The sequence below is a fragment of the Halictus rubicundus genome, chromosome 2, assembly GCF_050948215.1.
Source record: "Halictus rubicundus isolate RS-2024b chromosome 2, iyHalRubi1_principal, whole genome shotgun sequence".
In the NCBI taxonomy this organism is placed as follows: domain Eukaryota; kingdom Metazoa; phylum Arthropoda; class Insecta; order Hymenoptera; family Halictidae; genus Halictus; species Halictus rubicundus.
In genome coordinates, this window is record NC_135150.1 from 17,872,349 (window position 1) to 17,886,220 (window position 13,872).

At 41.5% G+C, this 13,872-nt stretch overlaps 1 protein-coding gene across 1 annotated transcript in view; it reads right to left on the reverse strand.

The window, feature by feature from the left end:
• The window catches only part of LOC143365473 (organic cation transporter protein), a 568,421-nt gene extending 556,505 nt beyond the window's left edge, over nucleotides 1–11,916 (reverse strand). Inside the window, exon 1 of the mRNA XM_076805681.1 lies at nucleotides 11,605–11,916. Within this exon, the coding sequence (XP_076661796.1) occupies nucleotides 11,605–11,630 (26 nt within the window). The 5' untranslated portion in view covers nucleotides 11,631–11,916. The remainder of the gene's footprint in view (nucleotides 1–11,604) is intronic.
• Between the last annotated feature and the right edge of the window lie 1,956 nt (nucleotides 11,917–13,872).

Here is a 13,872-nt window from a genome sequence, read left to right on the forward strand (position 1 = left end):
TGTTAAAAGTCGTCTTCGGACAAGGAAAGCAGGGAACAAGCAATATGGCGGATGTTTGGCGAACAACGAGCGAAGATGTTCTTCGCGAATTGTGTCGGGCCGGGCTAGTTTGGAGGATTTGGAAACAAAGCGTGCGAATGCGTCGTTGGCAGACCATTGGCCCGGCTAAAAAAGCAGTAATAGTGCTCCGAAAATACCGATGGGCGAAGTATAACGGCCTCGAGTCGGTGCACCGCGAGTTAAACGTCCTGCGTGCCACGCGGACGCGTCTCGTCTCCGATTTTCCGTGGAAAACCGGCGGACGGTTTCATTACGGCCGATTGGCTGAAGCAGATTTCCCGTGGAACGCAACAGATAACGCCATACAGAGCAGATAAGACGGGCGAGCGTAATGCGCGGCCGTACAACGCGCGCGTATATTTTGTCTCGTTCGGTTCATCGAAAACAACCAGGGAAAAATCAAATAAAACTGGTTTACACCGGCTTAGACCGGATACCACAGCTTAGTTGCAACTAGCTCTGGTTTATTGTTCCATGGCGTATATACATGACCGGCTGATACGGAAAAGTTTGTCTCGCGTGATCGAACGGTAGGAAAGTACCATTTCTGTTCACCTGATTGGCCAAAATAATCCGGCGAACCTATTCCTAGAGGTTCGAACGAGTTGCACCAATACGAAATGTACAGTACACTAATATTCGGACGCTTTTAAAAATCGTATATCTTTGTTAATGTTGGACCATACGACTTGGATTTTTTTTTTACGAATTTAGCACAATTGGTTACTACATAAAGTGAAAAGAAAAATTTTTAGAAAAATTGCAATTGATCGAAATTACAGAGAACATACTAAAAGCTGTATTTTGCAACTTTTTTATGTGGACTTGCGTTGAAAATTTAGAAAGTACGATTTGTAGATCTGTATGAATATTATACATATTCTGGGAATTTCACCCAAAACCGGTCAACGGCAAATTTCTGGAACGTGCTGATTAGAGTCACCGAAACGAGAAGAATTTGTATCAGTGTTTACAATTTATTGTGAGCGTGTTTACAGTCATTAATCAAGGTTCAAGAACATTTCTTGAAACCCTAGGTGGGATCATGTCATCGTTATTTCACTATTTACATCAGGTGTCCTACTTTTGTGAATTTCTCGTACTCAAGGTCACGAGAAGGTCATAATATTACAGGTCGTTGGATTCGTCTTGACCTCGGCTATCACATAGCAATAATAAAAATATATCATTCCATTTAAAAAAACTTCGATGAACTTGAAATCTCAAAAAATATAACCTTAAACAAATTTTTTTGCCTGTCATAATATTTACCCTCCTGAGCCAACTAATGTTTCCCTTTACAATTTTTTTCTATCATAAAAGACAAGCGAGATATTTTAGATGCTCGGGTTAGGTGAAACACCCTGTACACTATAGTCTCGTTTGCGATTGGAAATACTGCTTCATCGTTTCGAAGAGTCATCCAGCTCGATAATTTAGTATTATTTCAATACACGCGAGATGAAAATGTTATCCTGCTTCCCGTAATGACAGATTTAAACCTCCTCGCGCTGAATATTTCAGCGATTCGGTTCGAGCCTGTTCAAATAAGTAACTCTTTCATTATGTTTGCATGAACGCCGACTATGGATTACTAGCCCATTTCGTGTCACTCGGAGGCTGTGCATTATTCGCGTCGTTTTATCCGTGAGATTCCATTTTGGATTTTGGATGGCGGCGTTATGGCAGAACGGATATTCAGACAAATTTTACAATAGATTTCCTGACAGAATCACGTTATAATAATTCATCGAACAGCATCGAGCGATCGCGACCTATTTTGCACGCGTTTTATCAAATCGGGGATAATCGTATCGATCTGTCAATAAATCGTCGGTCGACCGGAAGTGGAACTTGTTGTTCATTTGAAATGCGCACGATTGAAAAATCCGGTTTGTTTACGCTATCGCAGCGTTGGCTTTAATTTACACGTTCTTCGTTTATCATCGCGATTGCATCGCCGTTATCTCGATACTCGCGGATACTTCTCCCCGGAGATAAGTGAAAAATAGGACAAAAATGGACCTTGAGGCTACATAGGCGTTGTTTACTTTTTTTTTTCTTTCTCGCGTGGTCGAGAGGCCTCTCGCGATCGGGCAAACAGCTCGGAATCGTGTTATGTAAATATCTGAATGGATACCGGTGATAACTAGCGTATAAAAAGCACTCGACCTACGTATCAATCGCGACGGAACACCTTCGCATCTTATTAAAGATTCGTCTAATCGCCGATAACCGTTTCGCAATTAGCGCTCTCAACTCGAGCGTGAATTCGCGCCAGCGTCCCGACGTCGAACGATTGTTAGTAAATTATCTCTTAACTCGATTATCGGACCAATTATCTCGAGACCGCGGCTTCGTTTTTGTTTACTTCCGAGCGTGAACCATTCGAGCATCGTTACTCGCAGTGTATTAAGCCGTGAATTAACTCCCGCGTTTTTACACTGTGTTACCTGCGACGGAGAAGAATACACGCTCGCGTCACTTATATAATTTTATCATTATTTTCGATCGTCCTTTTCTCACGAAAGAAAATTCTCGAGACGGTCGGGCTGTCCTATTGTTCCGAGCGCAAGGACTCCGCGATATAATATGTGCGCGACATCGTTTAATTGCGATGCCCACGTATCGGACGCGAATCTGTCGGAATCGGCACGGTAGAACGTTTAAAACAGTGATTTCTCTATATATGACGCCAAAGCCTGGACGATAAACGTCGCGGAATTATCCCCAGTACCGCGGGGTATAGGGCCACGAAGCTCGAGAGGCCTCGGACGCCGAGGAGTGTAAACATAACCGAGCATGTCTCCTGGACGATACACGACGCCGACAAGACCCGTGTTGTTGACATATATCGAGAATTCACTGTATAGAGCGCAGACGAGAGGGGCGCGGGTCGTTCGAGCGTTTCAACTCCGAGTAAAGACGGGCGGACAGGCATTTTCATGGTCGAGAGCAGCGACAATAGAGAAGTCGAAAATCAAGGGGACGAAATTGTTTGTCGTCGGACAACGGGGGAAGAACAGAATGTAAGGAGGTCGGCAATTGTTCGCTGCGCAAATGTTTGTCCGCTGTTCCCGTTCGTCGAATTAAATAACTCTCGTGACTCGAATGAAAAAGCGAGCCTCGGCCAGAAGTGGAAGAAAAATAATACAGACGATACGGTGGACGTTATCGTGGCCATACCGAAGAGGGGCCTGCCCTCATTATAAGAAACGACGACGGGCTGTTTGCGCGACGATAAACCACATTTGTCGAAGATTTACACGAACTCGAACACCGTTCCACTAATCGTTCCACGACGACTGTGCCCCCGGAATACGAGCTTCCCTTTTTCCTGCACAAACAGGCCTATCTTCCGGTTAAACGAGCATGATTCCTCTGCGAAAACACCGTTCGATTATATTGCGAAATCGGCTCGGTTCAGTTTTAAGCGATAGATCCAAGATGGCGGAAGATTGGGGGCGTGATTTTGCCACAACTTTGGGTATCGTACAACCAATTATTTAAATATTATTAACCATGCTGCGTCATTAACAGGCGATTTACTAATTTTTCAAAGCCTGCAGTCCATGGCTAAGAATTTTTTAACACTAGGTTTACGGAGCACTAAAAGTGACTACTTTGCATTACTTTATAAAAATAACAAGAACGTGCTACCCAATTTTCATATATAATATAATATATTTAAAATAACATGCACCCAAAGAAAGGAATTTACTAAATAATTTCTCATGTATGGATCCTTAAAATCTTAATAATTTTAAATTAAAAAGAATCCGTCATTTTGACGGGCCCCATAAGCTTAGTGTTAATAACTCCTCAACAGCAATAACAATTTCAATCGTGAGCCTACAACTTGCTCATAGTGTCACTTAATCTGATAGCTTTTCTTAGGATTATTATATAAAGCATGACTTTTCAGCTTCCTTTTGGTACAGCAGAAAGATAGAAAATCCTATTAACACATTGACTGTCACCGGTGACCGCCACTATTAACTTATTTAAAAATGATTGTCATAACTAGACTGCGGATTTTATGACATAAATGAGTAGGTGCAATTCAAAACAGTAGAAAGATTAAAGGAGTTTAACAATGTCGATATACCATTTTCAACATACAAAAATGATTAATGAGCAAAATAAATTTTTACTTAGCACCTATAGATTGCAGTTGACGTATAAAAGTTTTATTCTGCATAAAGATCCGCAGTCTAGTCATAACATTACTGAATATCAATTCATTTGTTCCGAAATGAACTAAAAGATAGTGCAAAGTGCAAAATCGATTATCCAATAATAACGTTAATAACTCTGATCGTTTAAACGAATGAAATAAGCAAAGACTTGTATGAACACTTATGTGAAACGCGTAAATTAAACGAGAAAGGCTTTCTTATTGCGCATAAATAATTGAATTACGAATAAAATTCACCGTTGGTAAACATTCTAAAGACACACGAAACGTTTCCTTCAGTGTTAACAATCTCGGCGAATAGTTGTCACGTGTCAGGCAATTAAATCACCGTGCGCTTTTATCAACGGGAGCAAAGAGCACGGCCGAGGGTAATGAACGAAAATCAGCAGAAACGAGTGTTTATAAATAAAAACACGCCTCGCGACGGCCAGAGATTCTCAATGGCGGCGAAACTAACTTCGCCCTGCCGGTTATTCAGTTTGCCCGGTCTCACCCCACCGGACGAAAATTAATCTAAGCGAACAAAAGCCGTGACGGCGGCGCGGAGACTTTGTACCAACGCGAGTAAGTTAGTCACGTATCGAGGCTGCCACGAACTTGGTATTCCCGAGCGTGATTCGCATTCGCACGCGTTCCGGGGGCCTTGCAGATTTTTCACGGCCCCGCGGTGCATCGAGCGAGAAACGGGGAGAGGACGCTGGCGGGGGTTCAGGGTTCGATAACCATTCAGCTGTTAGGGTCGGGGACGTTGAAGTCGAGTGAAAGTCATCCTGACGTAACCGGCTGGGTTTATTTATTATTATTATCCAGTTTTTCCCAACGAGGACACGTGCTGGAAACGTGCAAATCACAAACAGCGAATGCGTGCGCAGAAGTAAAGAAAAGTTATTTATAAGATCTTGAAGATTTCTGTATGATTCGTCTTGACCTCGGCTATCATAGAGCGATCATAAAAATATATAATTCCCTTTAAAAAAACTTCGATGACCTTGAAATCTCAAAAAATATAACCTTGAACAAATTTGTTTGCCTATCATAATATTTGCCCTCCTCAACCAAGCAATGTTTTCCTCTGTAATTTTTTTCTATCACAAAAAACAAGCAAGATATTTTAGATGCTCGAGTTAGGTGGAACACCCTGTATTGTACGATAATTGCGAAAATTTAATTCCTTTAACTTTTTTAGAACATTTGGATTGTTCAGTCTTAAATTTTATATTTAAAGGTACCTGGGAAAGTTTAACCTTCTTTTAAGGAAAGAACTGATTAAAAATATAAAAATGAAGTACAGTAAGGGAGTACTGGAAAAAATATTCTTCCATAGAAAATTATTGACGGTAAGGGTTTGTATTGTAAACAAAAAATAAGGAAAGGGCCCACTAGAAAAACAGAAAAAAAATATAGAAGGGGTGCATAGAAAACATAGATCGAAATACGCAAATAAGAAAGAATAAGGGGACGCATAGGCGAGGAGAGAAATCGTCAACAATAAGCGTCGTGCAAAATATTAGTCAAAATGTTTACACACGTGTTAAACTCGACACTGCATATCGACGGACGAATAGACATTATTGGCATTGTCGAACATTCGGTTGTTCCAATCGAGTGATTCACGCGGGAAACGATATGCAAATTTCTGGATGATATATTAATATTAAATTCCTCATGATTGATGAATGAGGGCAAGGTGTGAATACTTCGCTGTCAAACATTATACGTCTATTTTCCAGTACTGATAAATCTAAATTAAAGATCATAGAATCATAATTGTGGCAAGGGAAATGAGTTAAATGTTCTTTCTGACCTGCACAGGCCCGCTAAACCGAGCACTAAACCGTCTCGATTAGTATCATAGCAAAATTACGAGGCTCCGCGAATTTGCCTTGCCGTTATACCTCGCTGACTAATCCCAGCAACTGTTTAACGCTATCTCAAAACCGGCCTTCGAATCGTTTGCGGAATTTTAAAGCCTGTTTATGGGTCTGGGGATTCGTGTTCTCATAACCGTGGCAATTAGCGCAACGGATTCTCTCACCATCGAACGAAATGTCTGACAACTGCGATCACGATTCAGCCGGCACGAGAACTATGACGAGTCTCCCGAGGCGAGGAATGCCTAAGGTGAAAGGAACAGTAATTTCCGGGAAAACCCCGAAGCCGTTCCAGTGAAATGATTTGCAACTCTAATCGATTATTAATCCAAGTTCAGCTTCAACCAAAACAGCGTAGGATTCTAATTGTGCGAGGTGAAATCGATTGAGAAATTACTATCGTCCAAGATATCGGTAGATGCGAATTTAGATAAGACGCAGCGCATAAGAGTTCATCGAGGAGTTAATCGATCATTCGTTCAGCGACAGTTGAGATGTTTCTTCTTAGATACCTGAAGTGCTGATCAAGAGAACCTCTTCTGCAACATTTTACGTCATGGTATGCACATTTTATTTTTTAACGATTTCTATATTTGGGGGTCGATTTTTATACTTATCAGTTACAATAAAGGTGGACAATTTACACTCTTAAACAGCACTCCTCGGCTTCCAAGGCCTTTCGAGCTTTGCGGCCCCTCACGAAGTATACCCCGCGGTGGTGGGGATAGTTCCGCGACGTTTATTATCCAGGCCTTGGCGACATATATAGAAAAATCACTGTATCTCCATTCTACTTTACGAATACTCATATAAACGCAATGTAAAATGTTCATAAAGTATCGGACACTTGAATATTACAAAACTTTTTTTAAAAACAAGCGTATGGGTTCGAACTGAATAGTGTGTACAGGAGATTAAAAACAATCAGTGCTTCACGAAGGAGACCGATTCGACATCGCCGACATTTTCCGCGCATCTGTGTTTTATTGCGCGACCATCCCGCGCCATTACCGTCTCATCCTCGTTACTCTTGTCACTGTCTTCTGTTCGCCGCACACTTTACGCCATCGAGGCTCTAATGAACCCGCGCCCCTCTCGACGTCGTCCGCTTTAATTGCTTTTTAACGTTCGACACTGCTGTAAGTTCGAGAACAACGTCCGTCGCGGCCGAATCGCCCAATAAAATCTTTCGTAAAAAGGAAATATGAAAAAAAATACGATTGTTTATTGCGATGTTAAGTGGACGACACCGGAAACGAACGTAAAACGACACGCCGCTAATGGGAACGGCATTTTAATGTTTTTTCGCGTCCGGGGCCGGGCGCATTGGAAAGTAAATAAAATGAAAATTAACAGCGCGATCAAGGGGGAGAGGGCGGGGCGCTCGCGAGTGAAATATTAGAGGGTCGTTAAAAGTTTAAAAGCGTGCCGTGTTCGAAATGCTCTTCCGTGTCCGGTCATTACAGATAAATAAAATGAATACGCGCGGAATTTGAACGGTAGAGCGGTGGCGTTTGCGATCGATAAAGGGTCCCGGAGTTATGCGGGCACGATCGGTCCGCCATTTTCTTTGGGATCGTCTGCGGTCCATCGGGCGCGACATAATCCTCGCCAATTATTTTCTTGCGACATTCACTCGCTCATCCCGGGGTCCTGTGCGCGCGTGCGCTCATCGCTGTAATTACTAATTCGCTGTGTCGCGATCGCTCGTTGAAAATGAAAAAGAACGGCTCGGTTTCGTTGATCGCGGACCGATCTCGAGCCACGTCGGATAAAGACATCGACCGGCACACGAACCGACGGCGCATTATGCTTCTTTTTTGCCCGGGGGTCGTCCTGGTAACGCTTTATTAGCGTCGCGTGGTCGATTAAGCGCTTACGTGTACACGTATCGCGCGCCAGTGTTTTATAAAAGAGAAAACCGACCGACAGATAAAAAGGAACACGCAGCCACGACGAGCTCCGTCCGTGACCGCTGATAAGTATTCACTCGAGCGCGCGCGCGCACGCTCGTCGATCATCCCGCGAATGGTACAACGGCCCCATTATGCGAACTACGATCGACGATTTAGGGCTTGAACTTTTTACGGCCTTCCATCGACACGCTCCTCCCTGTTCCACGAGAGAATGATTCTGAACAGAGTCTAATAAATATGTATGTTATTAATAGACTGCGGATTTTATGCATTTATGGCAGAATTAGTAGGTGTAATTTTAAGTAGCAAAAATATTGGAAAAATTTAAACATACTATTATATTATTTTCAATCTGCTAAACATAACAAGAAAGAAAATAAATTTCCATTTCACTTCATTTCGTTGCAATTCAGGTAAAATAATTTCATTTTGCATAAAGATTCGCAGTCTAGTTATTAACCGGCGCGCTTGTCCGCAACTCCATCTCCCAGGTACGGCGAGATTGTCCGCAACTCCATCTCCCAGGGACGGCGCGCCTGGCCACGGAAGGCACAAGAGCCACTATAGTGGCGTTACCGTTCAAACTGATGCTTTCCACGGAAACCACTATAGTGGCGCACAGTGCTTAAGAGATTAATTTAAACCAAAATAAAATTCTATATTGTTGTAGTTGATATATATCCTTTGAAGAAAACATAGGCATACAATAAATATAAGCTACCTTTTTGTTTGCTATGAAATTCTGAACGATGAAGAATTTCTCATCATTATAATCACAAAATAAATAACAGTGGTTAACCCTCGTATGCTCCACTTTCTGATTTTGATACTGTCCAATTTTGTATTCCCCTCTGATCTCCTTGTTTAACCCTTACGTCAATACCTAATATTTTCCACGTTCAATAAAATATTACACTGTTTTATTGTGGGAAATTATTAAATATATAAATAATATATTAAATATACAATATATTTAATATTAAATATATGTTCATCCGTATTGTAATAAAAATCTAAATGTAAATTCCAATAAAAGAGAAGAAAAAAATTCGATAAAATTGTAGGCTTTGAGGTTTTAGAAATGTGAGTCAATCTTTATATAACCAAGAAAGGAATCTGTAACAATTTTGTTATTCGCCAACAAGAGCAAAAAATGTTTGAAGACAAAAAGTATCCAGGTATTGTCAAGAGGGTTAAAATAAAGGATTACGAGTGAAACATGATTGCGTCTGTGCAATCTTCTGTGCATTTTTATAAAGAAGCGTACGAGGGTCAACGTCAAGATTTATTGCACTCTATTGTGTCGCGCTTGTTAGAAATTCTGATCAACCTGTGCTGGTCGAAGGTCCTTGATTTTCCAATGCACAAACGAACTCAGAAGGTCTGCTATTTTCTGCTAGGCGTTTTATAAATCCTTTTCAGTCGTAGGAGATAAGGTTATACTTAAACGTTTTGCGGTGAGATTAAACGGATTGAGTTATCTTGGTTCGGAGTGAAAATGTACATTAACAATTCAGAAGATCTTCTAATTTGAAGGAAGAAGTAAATCGTCTATGATATTCTTTTTTCGAGATGAGGGAGATATAATATGATAGTGAAATTAAGTATTTCAGGTGAAAAGAAAGGAAGCAAAGCATGGCGATCTCCGCTCTAATCAAGAGCTCCCGATAAAGATCTACGCGATCGATTGACGAGTCGGACAATAATCTCGCTATCCGATTATGATCGTCTCGTGCGCACTATCGTTCCACGCTCGACGAACGTGGGGCAGGTTAAATTTTTATACTATCGCTTTTCCTCGAAGCACAGTATCTCAAAAATATAAAGTTCAGTTTAATATTTAAATATTTAATACTCAAGCTGTGTCCACACCGAAGCAACATCGAGCAACATTTTGCCTTCCTTTTCTTTTATTCCATGAATAAAATCCAGTTCAGTGTGGACACAGCTTAACGTTCTCCCAACACAATCTTACGAAGTAAACACCTGCAAAAAGAAAGAAAAACAATTCTTTCATGCTTCTCCGTCGAAAACATCATTAAATAATCTGATAAAGAACCAATCCTTTTTCTGTTCCAGCGAGTAAGTCGGAGACTCATACGCTTGCGATTGTGAGGCAGAGTTTTCTTGATCGTTGCCTTCGACGTTTTTACTTTCGGAAGAGTGTAAACACAAAAATTTCGGAATTTCTTCGCTCACGGCCACGGAAATTGTTACTGAGATCGTGAGTTGCCGAGGATCTACAAACTGAACAGCACAGGAGCGAGGAGAATATCCTCCGGGAGGTCTCGTCTACTAGATTGTTTATAATAATATCTACAGTGACTCCCACTAATATTCGGACGCTCTTAAGAACCGTATAACTTTGTCAACATTGGAGTATACTGCTTGAATTTTTTTGAGAAATTAGACCAATTGGTTCGCTACATAACGTGAAAAAAATGTTCGATTAAAATTACAATTGGTCGAAATTGCAGAGAAAGTACTAACAGTTGCATTTTCCAACCTTTTTACGCGGGCTTATATCCAAAAATTTAAAAAGTACGTTTTGTACATCTGTATCAATTATACATATTCTGAATATTTCATCTAAATCGGACAACGTTGCACTGAGCTACAAACGTTTAACGATGAAAACTTAAGAGTGAAAGTCACCGAATTTTGGCCTTGTCAGGAAATTTCGCCCTTATGTGATCATTTTGAAACATCTGCAGCTCATTGCAACGTTGCCTAAGTTTGATTGAAATTCTCAGAATATGTATAATTCATAGAAATCTGCAAACCATACTTTCTAAATTTTCAATGTAAGTCCACGTAAAAAGGTTGTCCGCAACTGAACTTCCCAGGTACGGCGCGCTCGTCCGCAACTCTGTCTGCCAGGGACGGCGCGCCTGGCCACGGAAGGCACAAAAGCCGCTATAGTGGCGTTACCGTTCAAACTGATGCTTTCCACGGAAACCACTATAGTGGCGTACAGTGATTAATTTAAACCAAAATAAAATTCTATATTGTTGTAGTTGATACATATCCTTTGGAGAAAACATAGGCATACAATAAACATAAACTATCTTTTTGTTTGCTATGAAATTCTGAACGACGAAGAATTTCTAATCATTACAATCACAAAATAAACAGCAGTGCAAGGGGTTGACCCTCGTATGCTCCACTTTCTTGCAAAATACAACTTTTAGTATTTTCTCTGCAATTTCGACCAGTTGCAATTTTTGTAAAAAATTTGTTTCACTTTACGTAGCAAACCAATTGTGCTAACTTCTTAAGAAAATCCAAGTCGTATGGTCCGATGTTAACAAAGTTATACGATTTTTAAAAGCGTTCGAATGTTAGTAGGGGTCACTGTATATTCGTACAGGTAACTCGGGATCTCTACGCGGTACCAGCGTACGCCTAATGACCCGCGAGAGGTGCGGAACAAGTTCGAATTCCGTGGTTCGCGCGGCTCGAACGCGAGGTCCGCGAACTCGCGCGACGACCGGCAGAGATTCGCGACTCGGATCAGCTGGGGGCCCGATGGGAAACCGGTCGTTACGAATTTACTTACATTCGAGAGCCCATTCTGGACCCCATGATGCCGCCGTGCAGAAAACTGTTTTTCTCTCGGTGCGGGGTGAGTGGTAGCGAGTTGCGGCGAGTCGAGGCGAGTCGAGACTGATGGGACCCGTTAAAGCGGAAAAATGGTTCCCCTCCGTGGATGCCGTCGAAGCCGGGTGTCGACGACTCGGCTCTCCTCTCCGGGCCACTCTCCTTTGTCCTATATTCACAGCTCCGCGGAGAGCTTCGGGGACACTCGAAAGTTTGTCGGTGCTTAGTCACACGAACTGCACAAGTTTCTGCTCCCGCGCTAAGTAGGAGGAGGACTGATGTGCAACCGGGCGGCGAACGACGAAAAGCTGGGGGAGAGACGAGGCCGTCGCCGTCGGCCAACGCGACGTATCCGCCGCGGATTTTTCTCAGCTCTCCACCTTATCTGGATTATCATTAAAGTTCGGCCCGACGACTGGCCGTCGCGGCGAGCCCCAACACCAACCTCGATTGCCGATTTTTCGTTTTCGCCAATCCCCGCTTACTCCGGCCATCTCCTACCTCTTCCTCTTCGTCCTCTTCTGCGAGGACGTCATAGCTGACGTCCCTCTTCCTCTTGCTCGCTATCTTTCCCTCTTTCTACCACTCTCTTTCTCTCCCCCCCCCCCTCTCTCTCGCTCTTCCTTCCCTCACCGCCTCCTTGAAAATCGGCACAGATAACGACCGCCGATTTGGTACACGCGGTCCCGCCACCGAGCTGATAAACAGCCCGGCACGACCACGATCAGAACTGATTAATCACTCTTTTCGACACCGCGAACTACACCCACGATCCAGCCAGCCCGATAACCATGACGGACTGCAATCCTAACGATCCACCGACCGAGCATCCTTTACCATGCTTGCCTACGAGCACTCTATTAACGGCTGATACGCGGCCCGATCGGATACGATACCGGCATTCTCCGTCTGATAACGGACATATCGGTAGCTCGTGTTAAATAATAGGAAGAACAACGCTAAACGATTTCACGATTAACGGCAGATTCGTTAACGCGTTCGATACCGATCTGACGGAATCCCTAATCGATTCTTCTGGCGATCCATCGCGCGTTCGTTGATCATCCTGCGTCGGCTGCCGAGACGTTCGTTGGCAAACAGATTACGAATTTAATACATTTGCGACGAAAATTAACCCTTTCCGAACGAATACCGCTCTATGATGGTAAAAGAATTGTTATTCTCAAATAACACCAAATAAATTTTCCTCGTTTTAGCTCTTCGGTATATAATCTTGTTTTATAAAAAGAAAATGAGTGTACTCAAATTATCAGAAAATATAATAAGGAGAGGTCTGCAAAGAGGTAACAAGTAAAACAGCGAAAATTAATCTGTCGTATAATATGTTAGATATTTGTGGTATTTTGTAGATAGTACTTCTGTGATGGTAAAAGAATTGTTATTCTCAAATAACACCAAATAAATTTTCCTCGTTTTAGCTCTTCGGTATATAATCTTGTTTTATAAAAAGAAATGAGTATGCTCAAATGATCAGAAAATATAATAAGGAGAGGTCTGCGAAGAGATAATAAGTGAAACATGGAAAATAAATCTGTCTAATGAAACGCTAGATATTTGTAGTATTTTGTAGAGGATGCATCAAAAAGAGTCCCAAATGGTTATCAAGTTTGCAACATTTTAACTTTCCATGAGGGACTAGGGTAAAGGACCCAATTACCGTGCCTATATTAATTATACTTGTTTTAAAGCATAATGAATATTAAATGAGAGATATTAAATTCTTTTCATTAAAATCAGTTAATATATATGTTATATATTTCTTTTTTAATATTCATTATGCTTTAAAAATAAGTAAATTAACATAATCACAGGAATTAGGTCCCTTACCCTATTTCGGAAAGTTTTAATTGTAGATGATTGCCTCCGCACAAAACTGACTTATCAGTACCGACAAGATTATAGACATAGGCGACACGATTTACTAATCGAATCATCTTATCATCCAATCAATTGTCAAAAATTTTTCTAATCCGATCACGATTGATTTATAATTGCTCATATCAGGAATCTGTTGCAATTGTTTATTAAAATTACATACAGAATCCCTCATTTGCAAGGAAGTTTTACAAGGAAGATAACCACTAATAAACTTTTTATTAGTGAACAAACTTGTATCTAACACCGTGTGCTTTTAAAAAATCGCGGTTTTTATTTTAGTTCCTTAACGAGTCGCTGTAGGGCGCTTGTTCAAAGGAAAAGAAACGCT